Genomic DNA, 19,042 nt, shown 5'->3' on the forward strand with positions numbered 1-19,042 from the left:
AGAATACTGTGGAAAGATTTGGTGGAAATATTTGACTGCTGACAGCTCTCGTTTTGAATGTGAGCCCTCTACTGGATGCTCTAAAAGTCATACAAGATCATCCCATACATTGCACAGCAATGGATATAGACTTGATAGACAGCTTGAAGTTATCATAAGGGTGCAATAAAACAATTTCAAGTTCTTAGAGTTTTTTCAAATTCTAACCTGTGAAAATACGTCATAATATTCGCTACTTTCTGCTGTGATCTGCTGATCCTTCACCACCACATGGATAATGAACTCAAAATAACTTCCTCTTGAATTTCTCTCTCACTTCACAAGGATGCAATTTTAGCACATTCAGAGTTCACACTGCTGTCTTAGATGCGATTCCTTAGTTGCGTTTAACACCACAGCAATTTAAATCTGAGACATACTTAATTATTTAACCACAAGGAATTGCTATTGCATTTCTACATCTTGACTTACGAGCTTAACAGGCTAAATACCTTAGTGTGAAATGTCTTTTAAAATCTAAAAAGAAAACCATTCTTTGGGGATGGAAATATGTGCATATATACATATTGTTTTACGCACAGCACCCCAAAACTGTACACTTTGAAATTTTTATGTCACCTGTTAATTTTTATGTCAGTTTTAGCAGATGGTTCCAAGGTGATATTTAGTGGAAACATGAAGATATTTCCTGTCATGTTCACACGGGTAACAAAGTATTAAGAGAGTAAACTCAAGTATGACCTAAAAATAAAGTTGACAAATTTGTTTATTTACATTTTAACCAAAAATTAAATAGGCTAATATTTGTTATCAAAAGTTGTAACTGTTAACAGTAGTTAAGACACACTCAACTTATATAAACAAAAAATGAACAAACAGCATTTTCTCCTTATGTGTGTATGTGTGTGTTCCTCCACTCAGGGGGAGGGGTTCTGCGCATGCGCACATTAGCCCTCAACCACACGCGGCTCAATCACGACGTTATTCGGCGTCCACTATGCATCATCTCAACACTCCGTGTGTATGGACGTGCAGACACTGTCGCCCGTACTGTAAATACTGTACACGTATCATCCCGGATCAACGCGATTCTCCTCCCAAATAAAATGGGTTAAGAGGAAAGATGTCTGGATAATTCATTTAAACACTTCGCAGGGATGGGGACTCGGACATTCTGTTTTGGCAGGCACATCTTGACAAAGGCGCAAAGAGAAATCGGAGAAGGACTTTAATATCATCCTTCTATCCTTTCGTTTCCTTCTTTTCTTTTTTTCTGTTTTTGAGAGATGATCGCAGAGTTGGTGTGCAGCGCCGTGGCACTGGTCCTGTATGTCAACACACTGGACGCTGATTTCTGCTACGATGACAGGTACACGGATGAACGAATGGGATACATCTGCACGTGTTTGTTTTTCACAATCGTATATGTTATTGTTTCGCAGCAACCGGCGTACAATGTAGCGGCGGCTGCTTTGTCCTCTTTTAATCGGATACATTGTAGCGACAGCGCGAGGAATGGCGGCGCGAGTCTGACATCTGTCAGCAAACATTATCACAACCAGTAGTTCAAGTTTGAGAGATTAAGCATTCGTGAAGTGCTAGATATATGGGTGGATGTATATTGTAGGTCAAAGACGAGAATCACGTGTTATCTATTTATGGTTTGTAGAGCAAGTGCTGAACTACGATTATGACAATCCGTTTATTTTGTTACATGGGGAGTTGTCAGCCCGATGGAATTTATCATGTTTGTTGAGCTTTACAGCACTGGTACATTAAGATTAGAGTCACGCGGAGGTTTTAGATAAGAGTTGAAATTGTTTTTATCACTTGTTCTCAACGCATGCCAGTGCTTACCATCAGCACTCAAACAGTCAGAACGGTAGCTTTACATGACAGTTTTACCATTACACCCTATGGAAATGACACATTTATTTGTCAGAGTGGTTTAAGGGCACGTTATAATAATGTAAGAAACGTGGAGCAGCGCGACGTTACGCGCAGTTAGGATGAAATAATCCAGAGAGATGATGGTGAAATGAATGCCTCTCCAGGGTTAGAGTCTTGGGTTTCCAGTGACTCATGTAGTTCATTACAAAAATGTTTTTTTTTCTCTGTTTGACGCTTTTTCTCAGGCATTCAAAATATGCGGGTTTGTTTCATTTTCCTCATAGCAAACATATTACGCGTTTGTGCTTTCTGAATATAATGCAGGGTTCCCACGGTAATGTAAAGTCTAAAAACTATTGGAGTGATTTAACGTATAAATAGAAACGTATAAAACTCAATGAGCCTGCAGTATAACAAATTGACATTTTTCACCGATAGTTATTCTCAGCTCTAGACTATTTTCTTATGTATTTGCATTCATTTAATTTGTGTGGGTATACACTGTCAAACTGTTAAAGGAGATCCATATAATCAGATCTATTTATAAATGAAAATAAATGAATGTGTCAGTAAAATATCCTGTCCTGCACTTTGCGTGCCGCATTGAGGTTTTGGACAGTAGGTGCAGCCTGAGATGATTTTCAAGCATCATGCTTGTGTTTAGTAGCTGACATAATTTACACCAGAAATTTTATTTTCTCTTCCTGCAGAGGTGGCACACAGGACAGAAACAGAGTTGATCATAAGCGTCAGGCCAGCCCCGGTCAGTGTTACACACCCTGTGCTAGTTAACGTTTAATTTGTGCTGAGAAAGAGCAGATGTGACAAGGTCTTTCTTAGAATCCTGATATCATATGTGCGAGCGAGAACTGTCTCTTAAATCACTGCGCTGACCTCTGTTACTGAACCACAGGTTCGTGAGGACTGTAGTTGGTAACTTTTTAGAGAGCACTATCATGTATCCCTAGTCGTATAACAGCTTTATTAAAAACGGGAGGCTGGCATTTGATTTTGGAACGTTGAGGAATAAGGTTTGGGATTTTTTAGTGCAAGAAGAGAAAGCAAGCACTTAGCAAAGTGGTTCCGCACATATATATTGCGACCGGAGTAATGCACAAAACATTCGCTTCAGAACGCTGGCGAAGAAGTTCCCCCCCAAAATATGAAGAATGTGAGATTTCAATGGCTGCATGAATTATACATCCATTACATTATATGTCTGGATTGCCGAGGTGCTTTTCAAGCATGAAATTTGGTTCCCTTTTCAGACAATTTATGCCTGTGTTGTGTTGGAAGAGGAGGTAGTGTCGTAAGAATTATAACGGAATTGCGAGGAGAAAAATATTTTAGCTATACTGCTTTAAATAAGTTACATCGCTACATCTGAATCTCTGTATATGGTGCACTGTTAAAACCATCTGAGGAAATAGGGATTTTATCAATCTTGTAAAGAGAACTAGTATGAACAAGGTTGTATAAGGATATGGTGATGTCTGGGCATTGTGGTAATACTGCAGTTTTATTGTGTTACAAATATGCAATCTTTTATGTTTGTTTTTTTGGACTTTGGACCTTTATATTCATATCGCACTCTGTGTTTGGATGTTTTTGTTGAAGAGTTAAGGGTGCTTTGAGAATGCTTGTCACAAACTGGATGTGAATGGTGATCTTTGTTTGGCCTGAGAAAATGTTTATAGTGTTGTGAAGTGAACATTTTGTATTTCTTCAATTTTTCTTTATCCTTTTACACTGCTTTGACATGGCATCACTTTGTTAGGCGTTCAGTAAGCTAGGCTTTAGTACTATTTGCTCCACACATCCCCAGGGAGCTCTGATCCCCTGAATCACAACCCGACCCTGACACCTGCGCCGCAGAGTGGAAGCTATAACTTGTATACCTCATCTCTCATGCCATAGTCTCCACACCCAAAGATGGGAAAATGAGTGGATAGATGCCAGATGAGAGTTACGGCCACATTACCTTGGCCCGCTATGAACCTGTCCAGAATCCTGATAGATGAGCTCAAATGAGGAATCGTCATCATTCACCTGCAATTGAAGGCCAACCCGTCACCGTTTCAAGTTCAGAGCCTGTTTTTATTTGGGGTTTGTGGTTTTGGAGAGGAAGAGTGTTTAAATTGGATGAATGGGTTTCTTAAATGGATCTTTTTCCTTTGCAGTTTTGAGAAGCATCAGATAAGTTTTGAATACAGCTTTTATGTAATCTTGGGCGACACATATATCCTAAGTAATGGGATGTGCATATTATGTGGTGTGGGTTTTGATGTTATACTTTTTGTGATTTTATTGGCCTGTGAAAGTGGAGGGAATGGTATTATTGGTTAATACTTATCCCCACCCTTGCTGTCTTAGATGGGCGTAAATATAGGAGTGTTTGTTTTGGGCAGGATGTTGAGAAGTTTAGGCTAAGTTTTCTGTATCATTAAAAAAATGTATTATTGAACTGAGTTTTCACCCAGATGTTTGATTTGAATTGATCTCTTTTTATGTCATTGCTTGATATCTGTCCTCACCTCCACAGTTTTATCTGTATTTTTAAAAATCATGCATGATGAGAACAGGAACAAAATTGAAGGGAAGATGAAATTAGAACCGGGTCTTTTTATCTGAATGTGCATTTTAGGTCTTATTGTCATTGCCTTTCATCAGTGAATGTTATTCAAAGGAACAAAAATGTCTTGGTAATTTTGACCTGGCTCTATTCAAGTCACGATCCAATCAATTCTTAATGGGTAAAATGCATATTTTTAATGTAAAATAAAAAAGCAGTACTCCAAATGTAAAATTATAGATTTAAGTTCTCGTTGACATTTTGATGCAAATTTTTATGTGGTCAGTTTAATTTCATGTTTTATATTTTGGAAGCAAACCTCCCCACCGACTCTTCTCCATTAGACAATTTTCCGAGCATTTCTGCTGCTAGTTTAGTTTCCAAGTCTGTTTAGCTGAGACTGCAGGGATGAGCTGCTGTTTGCTTAAAATAGGCTGTTCTGTTGGTTTGGGTTTTGTGGTGCTGTCTGGCTCTGTTCTCTTCAGAGCGTCCACCCTGTGTACCCGACCACACACTTTGGATCGGCGGTGATGTCGAGAACCAAGGGCGGCAACCGGGGCTGGGAGCATCTCTCTCCGCAATCAGTCCATCCTAGCAGTACCCTGTAATTTTCTCTGAGAAAAAAAGTAAAGCAAGAGACACACTATGGCTCATAACCACCCTTCCACATCCCCCTTGTAATCCTACAATAGCTGTGTCCAGATGGTTGTGTTCGCAAAGCATTGTGGGTGTTTGTTTAAGGAGGTATCTTGGGGCACAGTACTGTGATGTAGACATCAGTATTCCACATGACAACAGTTTTGACATTGACTCCAAGAGTTCTTTGTGATGATTTGCATATTTCAGCCTACTGTGCTATGTGTCTTTTTGTACTTCAGTCAAACTCTGAAAGCCTGCCTTCGTATTCAATGTGTTTTTTGCATTGTATTAATTACTACAATGTGTTTCCCTGAGAGTCTTGTAAATGTTTGAGTACAACATATGAGTCAGACGGAACTCCAGCTTCTATACTTGGAGCTTTTGGGGAAAGATTAAAAAATGAGGCTCATCAATTTTTATAAATAGACAGTCCAGATCCACACTGGGTGCGTGCCAGTGATCTGGTATTTTAAGAGATTTCAAGCTGTGGGTTAAGTCATATAACTTCAGGGAGTATTTTGGCACATCCAAAATGAAGGAAATGTTCTGCCTCATCTTTTGGTTTGTCATAAAATGAATGGTCACCTGTGCCATCTGCCTTGCAGTTAAGGCTGTCTGTGAAACAGATGTTTTTTAGCACATTTAATTTTAGAGCATTTTAAATATTTTTGCTTTAAGTTCAATATGGAACAGGCCACATGAGTTTTTCATTGCGGTACCATTTAAGTCGGCGCCAAAAATGAACCCTTCTGATGTGCTAGTAAGATCTGACTTTAGTGACTTGTAACCAGTTGGCTGGTAAATTTACAACAACCTGAAACATTGCATAGGTTAAAGGAACTGTCATCATTTACTCAGCCTCAAGTTGATACAAATTTTAACAAAGAAATGTATACAGATTTGGAACTTAAGGTTGAGTAATTCATGATGGAAATTTCATGTTTGGGTGACTGTTCCTTTAAGTCGGATGGCAGGAATAAATGAAAAATAGTTTTCATTATTTTTTTGGTCCTCGCAGAAAAAGAGATGTTTCAGCACCAAGACATGATCGTGATTCCTGCAACACATCTTACTTTTCCAACACCTCTTTAAGCCGTGTGTCCACTTAGGCACTTCCGCCTGCGGCCGGCATGTTTTTCAACAATAACGCCGCGCTTTAAAAAAAAGCCATCAGTTTTTTTTCCTCTCATTGTGGTGCTAAGCGCTGTCCCACGATCAGTTCCGGCGTTCGACCGGGGTGCCCAGAGTTGAAAAATGCTCAACTTTGAGCAGAACGCTTCACCCACAGCGGGCGTTTTCAGCCGGGCTCCTGGCGTTTTCAGCCGCGTAAATGCGGTGGACACAGCCCCTTAGACAGCTTATTTTTCAGGTGCAACTGTACACAATTTTGTAAGATGAACTTGATAATTGAAATAGACACTTGTAGACATCTCTGTTGATTGACAGGAGGAGCGTATTTGTGTGTGTACATTATGTATAGATGGCTTTGTTTACGGAGAAGACCGTCATCTCTCTATGACATGCTCTAACCTCTGCGTTCTGGGTCAGCGGCCATCTGACAAACCGCAAACACTATTAAACACAACCCACAACTGTAGTTGGCGTGTGTGTGTTTTTAGTGTCTCCTACTGAGTAATCTGACTAACAATTACTGTGGCCATGACCTCAGAGGATGAACTTTCCCAGGGCTGTAACCTCAGAGCAACCGTTTCTCCAATTTACTGCAGTCCCGCTGTGCCGTAGTGCAGAAACCCAGATGATAGCTTTCTGTAGGTCTCATAGCAGGGCAGAAAAGGTTATTTAGTTCTAATAAGGTGTCATGGTGTTGTTGGCGATGCAACAGCCCTACAATACATTTTTTAATGGGATTCATATAGTATCGCAATTCAATGTGTGATGCATAACAGAACCGTAATTGGTTTCAGCTTGAACTTGCGAGATACACTCAGTTTGTCTTTTGGGCCATCCATTTATTAAACTTTAGATGAATAGAGGTGTATATGAAGTATGGTTCAGTAAGGCCAGATCACACAAACAATGATAAATATACTTTATAATTAATATAAAGTATATTTAGTATAAAGGTTTAAAAAAAATCTTAATTTAATAGAAAGGAATCATTCTAGTTATCAATCTTATCTTTTCGTCGGCATTCGATTGTTAAAGCATCATCAGAGTATTTCACTTATACATAAAAGCTGCGTATTTAAGTCTCTTGTTTTCTTTAATCACATCTGAAAATGCTTAAATCACGCAGGTGTCTTTTGATAGTTGTGTCTATTGTCCAGATGGCGTCTAGACAGAAATCTCGGGATCGGGACCAAGCCGAGGTTTTTTCCTCCTCTCAATCTTGCTGGTAAGCAGAGGGGGTCATTCCCTCAACTGCCAGCAGCTTGATTACTGGAGCACAGCGCTGTCAGGACAGGCAGAGATTGGATGGCCCTCATCCCATCCTATTGGCTCTCTGAGGGAGTACTATTCTCTCTGTGATTGCCAGGGCAGATGACTGTCATTTGTGATGCGTGGGGCGAAATGAACTGCAGGCCAGCGTGGCCTGACCCATCGCTGCCCGTGGGGCTGGAAAATGGGCTGCTGTGCACAGTTGATGGCCTTCCTGGCCCTCTAAATCACACAGGCTCGGACAGGCTGTAATCAGGGCTGAAGGAGGAAGGCCATATGTGTACAGCAGGTTTACTGCATGGCAGCAAACAGCAGTGGAGATTAACTCGAGCCGATGTCGGGTGGGCGCCTCCATGCGCGCTGCGTCTTCATGGCTGGCATTTAATTAAGGCCAGCAGATTATCTGTTCAGATTTAGTTTGCGTGCCGTCTCGCTTACTCTTAATAGCCGTTACCACTGATAGTATAGTCTAAGTGAACAGAACTGTTCTGTGACATTCGTGCTGCAATTTCTGCTGTGTTAGGGGTGGGCAGGATGAACAGAAACCCATTTAGCAATATGAATATTTTTTTGCTGATGATGATGAATGATGTATATTATTACGATTAGGCTATCACAATATTGTTAACTATTTAATAAATAATAGTAAAGGAATAAATAGATAATACATAAAAATATTAAACATTCAAATTTAATTATCTGTCATAGTGAAGCCCATTAAAGTAAATAAATAGCAATAACAAACAACTGACAATAATTTAATTTCAAATATATTTATATATTAAAAACAATTTTAATAAAACTTATTTTAATATTCGTATCCAATTTTTTGAACCGTCCAAAAACACTGCATTTTAATGCACAGACTTGTATTAAAAGATCACAATAATCCTATAATATGGCGGTCGGCAACAGTTTCTAAGGTAGGATTGCTCTGTAACCTTTTTAAAGGGGTTTATACGGAAGGGGGTGAACTCTTGAGGTAATCCCATTAGCCACAAATAATTATAATAGAATGAGCTCACTTCTCGACCCAGAATACTGAATAGTATTACCTTTCACACCATCGTCCTTCCAAACACCCTCAGGTTCGATATCAGAGCAGATGAGAATGTTCCTAAGACACAAAACTACAACAAAACTCTGTCGTACTGACAAAAGGTTGGATTTTAGCTCCGCTAAACTGTGTGTTGCTCATGCTTCAGGGGATATTTGGAAAGACGCCACTGAACAAAAATCTGGTGTAACATTACGGGTTGATTTCACGCAGGTCCCACATCATTTCCCTCCATTTCACTACCGACAGGAACTTTGATTTAGGGCTAATGTTCCTTCACGGATCTAAGACCATAGTCCCGTCCTGTGCCGGCCGGCCTGCCCTCATTGTAATAGGATTAACAGTGGCCTGTGGATAGTGGGAGGGGGGGCTGTGTGTCAGTAAAGAGCCTGATCCATTTGAAGCACGAAACCCCCCGTCGCTAGCATCTAAAGAGGATGCTATAGTGCACTTAAAAAATAAAGCAAGCCTCTTTTGGAGATCTACCATCTAGCGTGTCCTAGCCCCGGTCCTTGCAGAGGATGATGGGATATGACCTGGCCAACAAGCTTTTGTGCTTTCTGGAGAGCTGTGTGGTCTGTCTATTCTATGTGCACCATTAGCACTCGCTGATGAGAAATAAGCCTTGCTTGTGTTGGCTGCTGGCTCAGATAAACAGAGAAAAAATTCTCTCTCATTTGAAACAGGGGACACGTTCAGCGCCTCTGTGTACCAACCTGTCAGAACCGATCTGGTCATTGGTACTAGAGGGTACGTGCTAGAATCGACATCCCAGCTCAAGCTTTATGTACCTCTTTGCTGCCTTAAGTGATCCGTGCAATCTGATTTGTGTAAGGGTCTTTGACTCATATTTATGTATTATTTACAAATAATTTAAATTATATAGAAATGTTTATTATTTTTATGTTTGTTTACATATTCATGCATGTGTATGTTTTTATAAATACAAAATAAATATGCAAAGTACAGATATATATTATATATATTAAAGACATATATTACGTAAACACAGACATTTATTCTGGAGGCGCTCAGTCGCTATTATTCGTTTGACAGCCCTAATTTTAACCAAAGTTAGGTGTTATTTCTAGAAATATTGATTTAATCTGATATTTAAAAAATTAATCTAGCTGAAAGTACTTTGGTTCGTGATTGTTTTGCGTAGAACCGTGAGCCACATGAATATATATTTTTTACTAAGTGAGCACAGCATGTGCGCAAGCTACTGTTAAGACTCTGTAAAATGAAAACCAAAGCTTGAATCCATCCAACAACTAGTTCCCCTTTCTTTCCTTTTATAGATCTTCAAATATTTGCGCAAATCTTGTAATGTATTTATGCAAAGTCAACAAATGGTGTTGTGTTTGGCTCGGTCTCAGTCAAGCCCGTATTTCTCTGAGGGTTTTATTCCAAAGCTCTTTCTCTACACCGATTGTATCAGCAAGTTTACTTTCGCTTCAGGAATCCTGTGGCGGCCAGCGATGACTTCGCCAGGCTCGTGTAAGCATGTGAGCTGTTGGCTTTCCAGATCTGAGATCACACCAGATGTGCGGTGCCCATCGGGTTAGTTACAAAAGATCAGGCCAGTGACAGGATTAGATTCTGGCGTGTAGTAATGAAAGCTTTAGAAGATGATGTGTGTAAAGACTGTTTGGTATGAGCACAGGACTCGTATGGCTAGACAAGTTTCCTTCGGTTTTCTATTGGTGTTTGTTTTACTTGTGATGTAATTAGTTTTGAGATATTTAATAGCCTTAGAAAGGAACAGTTCACACAAAAAAAACATTTTTGACATATTCTACATCTTTTCAAACTTGTGTGATTTTCTTTCGTCAGTGAAACAGAAAAGATGTTGGCTGCTCTTTTGAAAGTGAGCGATATTTGTGAAGCTTCAAAAGGATAAAACCACAGCCGGAGCGCTCTGTAAAGATTTCTGAATCTATACGATCGCTTTGTGTAAAGAAAAGACTGAAATGTCATTTTTGAGAACACGAGTCATTGATGGCAGAATTATATCCGTACATAAATATGTCTGTTTTTATCCCGTCTTTACACGTGGTCCCTGCAGGTGGTCTCTTTCGGCCCGGCACTGACAGCTGTTAATTGGCCCATGGAGGAAACCGCTAAACCCTTAACGAAGTTCTCGCTGTTTGTCATCCGTTTTTGTCTCACAACATCAGATATCACACTTTTTCTTTCAAATCCGATCCAGACCAGTGATATGCTTTTCCAGAGAGAATAACGCAGCCTGCTCTTTGATGCTTGTGCAGTTTATTTAGTCATTTCGGTAGAAAAGAGAGGCTAGGCACAAATGAAAGCCGGCAGCTTTGGTCGAGGCTTCCTTTGACTTCTGCGTTTATAAATGTTGTGAAGAACATCAAGGACTTACGCTAGATGCATTTGGAGGTTGAGTCATTGCTTGAGAGCAACATTCATTTGTCCTGCGTCCAAGTTGTCTTCATTGTCATCACCATAGCGCTGACAAACAGTAACATCTGCGGCTCTTACATCAGCACCGGCAGGGACGGAAAAAGCATTTGAGTTGTTTTTGTGTCAGCGGTTCTCAACTGGTTTTACTTTAGCATGCAGATTTTTCATTGGCCGTTTGCCAAACACGATGCCAGACTGGGCCGTGTACGCTTTTCATTAGTTGTATTTGCCACACAACATTTGACATCAAACTGGCAAACCTTATAAAAACATGTTTTTGTTTTGTCTTAAAGGAACAGTTCACCCAAAAATGAAATGTACACACCCTCGAGTGGTTCCAAATATAAATTTCTGTGTTATTATGAACACAGAGAAAGATATTTGGTAGAATGCTTGTACCAAACAGTTCTTGGACACCTTTGACTGCCATAGTAGAAACAAAATGCTTTATTAATTGTGTTGTTCTGTTGAACACAAATCCTGGGAAACAAACAGTTCTGGGCCACGTTTGACTGCATTATAATATTTTCTACAATGGTAGTCAATGGTGGCCAAGAACTGTTTAGTTACAAGCATTCTTATAATATATTTCTCCGTGTTCATGCGAACAAAAATGTATGCAGATTTGGAACAACTCAAGGGTGAAACTCCATTTTGGGGTGAACTGTTCCTTTAATGTTTTCTTCTGAGCTCCTAGTTTAAGGAATGCTATTTTGAGTCTCGAAGCTGTTTTACGCTAAGCAAAATGCTTATGTCAGGTTTTGCCTGCAAATCATCCTGCCAACATTCACACAATAAAAGTAAAAATGGAATGAAGTGTCGAATTAAAATTTCTTTAGTGAGAAAATCTGTTCAGCAAGACATTTTGCCAGATAAAGAAATTGTTTTGTGTATTGTGTTAGTAACAGATCATTGATGTTGAGCAAACAGAGCTATGGGAAGTTTTCCATCACTCATGAACTCATGCGCTGTTTATTTTGCTTAGTAGGACACCAGGCAGTGCATATGCTTCATTTTCTGGATGGAGAAGTTAATGGAGGTTTATTTTGGGGTCTGGAAGGAGAAAACATGCGTGTGCCGGCCATTGATCCTGCAGAATTTGGTCGCAAGGTTATTTTGTTCTCTTATTAGCTCTGACATAATAATCATAGATTGAGAATCTTAAAAATAACAAGTTAAGAACTCAAGGAATCAGAGATTTAAAAAGATGTTCATAGGAAATGTAGACTTCCAAGGCTTTTATCTCCTCGTGATGGGTTAAAGGGACCGGCATGTTGTTCAAAAGCTGCATATGACTCATTCTTATGTGGAACATACAAGGAGATATTTTGAGAAATGTCTCAGTGGTTTTTCATCCATATAATAGAAGTCAAAGATGTCCATTTTATTAACCAGCTTTCTTAAAATATCTTCTTTTGTGTTCTGCAGAAGAAAGGCTGTCATACAGGTTTGAAATGAGATAAGGGTGAATAAATGCTGATTTTCTTTTTTGGGTGATGTAAGCTGGTTGCGTTTGGCTGTCACTTACGACATGCTCATGTTTCTGAAGGTCAGGAACCACATTTTCCAAACATCTGATACAGTAACAGTCAAACTCGGGAAGCAACAGCTCATACTGACAGGGTGACGTCTGTTATTTACTGAAATGACGACCCAAAGGATTTCATGTTGTTATATTACATCATTGCAAGTAGCAAACCCTCGCACAGAGCGCAAAAACAGTTGTTCTTATTTAGTGATGAAAATCTTCAGCAACGGAAATATATTTTGATGTATTCAAGGCTCACAGAATGACATTATCTCATGCCCGAAGCATCTCTTTCCATGCTCTGAATGTCATACAAAAGACATCTTTATGGCACGCCGAGTCTTGGGAACGGTTCATGTGTGTGTGTGTTTTAATTGTCTCTTTGATTAATACTGGATGTCTGTATAAGATGAATTGGCAGGCTCCTGCCCCCAAATGTTTGCCGGTAAAATTTGTCTTTAATTGCACAATAATGGCTTGACATGAGAAAAGGCAGATCGCCGGTAATCACATGCTTAGAAGGAAATGTAATCACATCTTGCTCCCAGTTTTAAATGGCAATTAGCCAAAAAAACGGGTTTTGTCAGGGAAGGAAAGACCACTTTGCTATCGAAAGAGCGAGAGGAGATATTTCCATCGGCTGTTGCTTAGCGATGCTCGCGCTTAAATGGTGCCTGCCTGAGAACCGGGGGGCTTCTTTCCTACCACGTTTTGGCGACCTTGAATTCTTAATTTTCTCCAAATTGCATCCGTGGTGTCTTCTGTCTAAGTCATCAAAAGCCAACAAAGTGGTGTTTTGAGACAGGAAAGAGAACAGCATTATGGGACTGGAGGCGATGAATCGAGTTTTTAAGAGGGAGTTAGGTTGTCTTGAATTACAATGCCTCTCACACACACTAACACTACCCAGACTTGTTACCTTTGTCAGAGATGTAATTTTAAGCCACCGTATTCCATGTCTTGTCAATCAGTGCGTTCACGTAGAGTTAGTGGTGCTTATTAAGGCAGGCATCACTGTTCCTGTTGTTTATACTTGGATTGAGGTATTTTAACAAACCTATGGCTGTAAGAATTTAAGAGTTAAATAAAATCATTGCCTGTTTTGAAGACCGGTTATATCTAGGGGTTGACAGTGTAATTGAGATTTGGGGCTATTTTTTAACTCTGGCTGTTTTGTAGTCTAAAAAATGTCATAATTCGAAATAATATGTATGAAACTGTACTTGTTTTCAGACATAATTTTTCAATTTGCCGTAATGGGGATTTGGGGAGATAATGTATTTTAAGATGATAATGATAAATCAAAATGATCTTTCTTTTCCATGCAGACAGGATTTGTCATATTTAATTTCGTTCTAATTTTTACATCATTTTTACAGTGATATATTGTTTTAAAGCAGCTTTACATGAAACAAATATATTTATTTGAAAAAAAACTCAAACTCAAAAATAATGTTTTTTAATTGTGTTATTATGTTTTTAGTGTATTAGTTAGCAGTATATATACATATACTGTATATATATATATCCATAAATATATTTTTATTACTAAATCAAAACAACTCAACTGCAGTTTGATTGATGTACACTAAAAAACATGATTTTTGAAAATATAAAAAAAATCTGTTATGTTGGAATGTAGATTTCCTGCATGTATAAATAAATAATTATAAATAATATTTATATAAATATAATTAATATTCTACAATAGAGTACAAAATACATACTGTACAGAAAATATAATACATGGTATTATTGTAATTTTTTTGTCCACATAACGGATATTAAGCTAATTTTGTAAGCCATTTTTTCTTTGTATGAATGCTATATGTAAATTTCTAAAGAATATGCGTTCATACCGCTGCCATCAAAAGCATGTAGAAAGATTCTTGGACGCTTTGACCAAAATTTACAGGGGTGCGTTCTCTGTGATCCTCTCAAGTGTTGGATTTCTAGGTTCCGATTGGTTGCCACCGAACGGCGTTATAGTTCTCTACCATAAAGTTGACTTGATTTCAACTCTATTTGATGCCTTGCGCCGCTGAAAATGACTTCCGGCCACTCTCTCGATGTCGGCGGTGTGAACGCACAGTTACAGTGAAAGCTACTTACTGTGACAGTCTGATTTAAGGTTTTCCAGACGTTAGCATGGGCACGTTTGAGTCGCCGTCACTTTGAAGTATCTCATGTTAAATTGGTAGGTTTCTGTATAGCATCAGTAGCACTAGGAGTTATTTATCTTAGACCGTGTCTGATTTATAGCGGAAGGATCGGTTTTGAAACAGCAGCTCCCACTGAAATCTATAACCTCAGTACCCAAGAGGCCCACGGCATTTCGCAGGGTTTTGTTTTCAGTTCCTGCAATGGTTGCCGTTGGTTAACATCACAAGTTCAGCTCTATTTAAAAAGCTTTAATCATTCGCTGGCCAGGATGGCCTTTCTCCTGGGAGTGGTCCTGAATGAACTACTTGGCATCCGCTGTAGGAAACCTGACTTGCCATGAGGTAATACGCTGTTTAACCAGACGGATTCACCCTTTTATAATGAAAACCATGTTTATACCTGCATGTGCCTGTGAGAAATATTCAACATTTTGTCCAAGAGTATAAATACAACCGTTTTTAAATTGAATTTATACTAACGTCAGGGGTTTTGTTTTCAAGTGGTAGCCGCTGTTGTACCTGAATGAGCCCAGTCGGAATCGGCAGCTGTCACGGGTTCAGTCTCTTGAAATAAACCCGATTAAGAGTTAAATCCCTGTTGAGGGTTGAAGAAAACTCTAAACCTCTCCTGCGATTTTTACACTCGCACAGCACAGAGGGTTTACGTTTCTGAAATTGTGTTTATAAAGGAACAAAAACAACACAAGCAACATCCTGATTATCATCGCTACAGGGTTCTGCCTGTCGAGGCAAGCCCAGCTATAACTGAAACCTTTTGTGTGATGTTACGTTCGGGGAAGAATGTGACCTTAAATGTGAAAATGTGAAATCATTTAATAAAATAGTTAACAGCATAATTGTTTTAAACAAATGGTGCCTTGAGACATATTTAGCACGGAACTAGAATTAATTCAAGAATACATAAATCTAAAGTCTTTTTCATGCAAATTGTGTTTTTTTTAAATAGGTCTGTATTTAACATCATTCACTTTAACATGTGTAAAGATTTATGTGGAGTGACATGCAATTTCATGTTTCAAACCGAGATGGCGATGTAGAGGCAAGCGTTAGGAATTGCAGCTTTAAGATGGTTATTAAAAATAATAAACAAAAGAAAATCAACTTGGGGACCAAATTAAGTCGATCCTTCTGTTACTGTATAATAAGCGGTATCGCTATTTTGTGGTGTCGGCTTCTTTTGGACATCTATAAGATGCAGTAGTGTTGGCTTTCTTTGGACGTCTCTAAGCTGTAGTAAAAGAAACAAAACATTCATACAGTCCTAGCAAAAGACAGTACGTCTCTCTCCAGGGCTGCATTGAGAAGAGCTATTGAATTTATTAATTCTCTGGACAAGCATTTCCAGCTGTGAGAGATGAGCATGAACTGTCAGGCCCCTTCCATGAAAGTTCTCATGAAATTCCCTTTACTCTTTGAGTTCTGTACTCACGATCATATTCTTTTCCACCACCGTTTGGCATCATTTGTTACACTGAGTGTCAGAGGTAAAAGGCAGAATTGCTGAGAATGAAGTTCTCTTGGAGCACATCTATGTTTTAAATGAGCCGAGACCTTGAGCTCGCTCCTCAGGTTCTGGTAGAGTGATCTGGAAGATTAGATGGTAGGTGGCTACTGGTTTCTGCATGTGTTGTTCTTTTTAAGAGGAGGATGATTTAGATGTTGAGTGATGGAGCTCGACCTCTGTCTGATGTTGAGATAGACGCCTTCAGACAGGTTTCTATTGAATCATTCAGTCAGCTTTTTGATATGTGATTTTTGGCCTTATAGGGTCAACTAAAGAGAATTGAGGGAATATAGTTTTAAAACTGGTTTCCCAGATGCTCCCCAGAACAGATTAAACAGTCCAGTCTGAGTCTCACGCCATTTTGTTCATCCCGGTCTTCATGACAACGGCTGTATTGTGTTATACGGTGTTTTGCATTAGTAGAAGAATGCAGACATCCTAGAATCCTTTATGGAACTGAACTTTGTAAAAAAAGTTCTAGTAAGACTAGTTATAGTTTTATTTTTGACCATTTAGCCAGTGCCACAATACAATTATTGTGATATGGGTAGTATCTTTTAAATGTCTTTTAACAAAATAGATTAAAAAGAACAAAAATCATACTGATGCACATTTAAGGTGATTATGTGGTATGTCATTGTAGTTTAAATAGTGTTTTTTATGTAGGGAATTTCTAGTTTTGGTCATTTTGTCTGGTCAATAGTAGGTGTTTGTGGGGAAAATATTTTGGCATCATTTTTCAGTTCTCTTAGATGTATGGGTGTTCAGTCAATGGCTTCCAAACGGCATTGTGAAAACGATTGTCAAACCTTTGTGCACCCAAAAAGCAATGATCAATAATATCTGTTGTTCTTGTTGTGCATTTAGGATGTGGTAAATTTATGAACAGTGCTTTTGATTGTTTCTTGTTGTGAACAAGCAGTCCTCAATAAGTGGCATAATCTGTGCAGTAAGACCTTAAGGATGTTAGTTTGGAGTGAAACATTTTAATCGAGGCGGCCAACAAATCCGTTGCTGCTTTTAGCCAACCATAAACAGCATAAAAAACCTCCTGATCTCTGAAGTCTACAGACTGTGCTTTTCTTGGGATGGGGTTTTATTTTGGATGGAGCCCCAAGTGTCCATCCGGCGCTGCGAGAACCTGAAAGACTGTTTGTTTTGGTTGATTTCTTTCTGTCGGTTCTGTAAAAGTGCCTTTTGTTTCTTCCAAGTATGTGTTTTTGTAAGGGCGGTTTGACCATCGCTGGGCCACTGCAGAGGAAAAGTAGATCCATTAGTTGTTGAGTTGGACCGAGGCCAGTGGCGAGTGATCCTGAGGGCCTCTGTATTGATCAAAAGAGGTCATCGCCATTGCTGTTCTCAATAAACGCTGGGATTGCGGCTTTCGAGCTATTGTCCTCCATTACCTAATTGGAAAGGATGAATCAATGGCGGCAGCGCTAAAATCGGCCAGATTAGTTCCCGTCCGTTCTGCCGGTATTGGCTGTGTTTGTGCGCGAGGTGACGGATGTAGAGGCCATCAATGCGCTGGAATAATTAAAGCACTGTCTGTGTTCTAACCCACTTTAACTGCTATTGGCCTGCCTGGGGCGAACCATCTCCTGGCCGGCCTTTAGAGAGACTGTTCCTCAAAGACACAAAAACACATTGGGATGATTGTTGAAGGACAACAGCGCTGTTTGTCCAACAGGCCGACAGCGAGGCTAAGGACACGGCTGGTAATTAGGACAGATTTCTGCGGTGAATCTAACTGGGCTTATTATTGTAGTCGAATGACACATGGTCTTACATGCAATGGATATATTTTGCCGGGGGTGGTTGACCAATAAACTGTAAATGCGTCCTATGGTGCGACAGGAAATATTTTGAAAACAAAACTAATACTGAAGATAAACATCTCTTTTGCTTCGCTTTTGCTGATATTAATAATATAATATTAATTTTAATGATGTAAAATGTCAGGCCACATGTACAATATGATTGTCAAGTACTTGTGATTCTTGTCATATAGTGTTAGGCACCAAAATGTAAGTTGTAAACATTGCAAAATGTATAAATTATAAATGAAATATTGAAATATTTCAAATTGTGCATATTGTAATGGTTTGCAACAGCTTAATCACTTTAATTTTATTTTTCATTTTATTCAAAAATGTATGTATAGTCAGTATATGTAGATATGTAGATAGCAGAAGACCTATGTTGGCAAGAAATCAGAAATGCATTTATTTTCACAAAAATAATGTGAAACATGAATGTTTATAATTAAGACTTAAAATATTTTATATTTTATTATATTATTGTATATCATATATTACTTAAAATAGAGTGAATCCCTAAAGTAGGCATCTATGCCAGAAAAACTTGGGATTAAGAAAGATACATTGTACAGAATAACGAGATAATGTGCATAGTCCATAGTAGCCCGAGGTTATTTTTGATAAAAGTAAAAAACTGAATTTTTACAAATTTTGCATTTGATTGAAGATAATACATATTTTGTATAAATACAAAATAAAAATGTTGTCTAAATACAATGACATTGATGCAGTTTTAATAGCGGCTTGCGTTTATGTTTGCAAGCTCTCTTTTGCATGTAAACCACAAAGAGAGTGTACACAAAACACAAAGACAATTAAAAAAAAAAAATCTACGTCCAGCTCAAATGCAAAGCCAGTTGGATGCTTTTTATTCTTGTGATCCTTTTTTGGGAAGGCTCTTCAAGTTTGCTGCTGTTATTAAGAATGATGCGTTCTGATATGCGTATTCCAGTGCTTGACAAATAAGGGTGGGAATGACAGTCTGCAATTTCACAAAACTGTCAGGGCTGAAAACGATC

At 38.8% G+C, this 19,042-nt stretch overlaps 1 protein-coding gene across 1 annotated transcript in view; it reads left to right on the forward strand.

The window, feature by feature from the left end:
* Window positions 1-1,001: 1,001 nt before the first annotated feature.
* Window positions 1,002-19,042, forward strand: part of tmtc2b (transmembrane O-mannosyltransferase targeting cadherins 2b) — a 90,085-nt gene continuing 72,044 nt past the window's right edge. The window contains exon 1 of the mRNA XM_056766923.1: window positions 1,002-1,369. Coding sequence (XP_056622901.1) covers window positions 1,287-1,369 — 83 coding nt within the window. The 5' untranslated portion in view covers window positions 1,002-1,286. The remainder of the gene's footprint in view (window positions 1,370-19,042) is intronic.

The sequence above is a fragment of the Triplophysa dalaica genome, chromosome 14 (assembly GCF_015846415.1).
Source record: "Triplophysa dalaica isolate WHDGS20190420 chromosome 14, ASM1584641v1, whole genome shotgun sequence".
Taxonomy (NCBI): domain Eukaryota; kingdom Metazoa; phylum Chordata; class Actinopteri; order Cypriniformes; family Nemacheilidae; genus Triplophysa; species Triplophysa dalaica.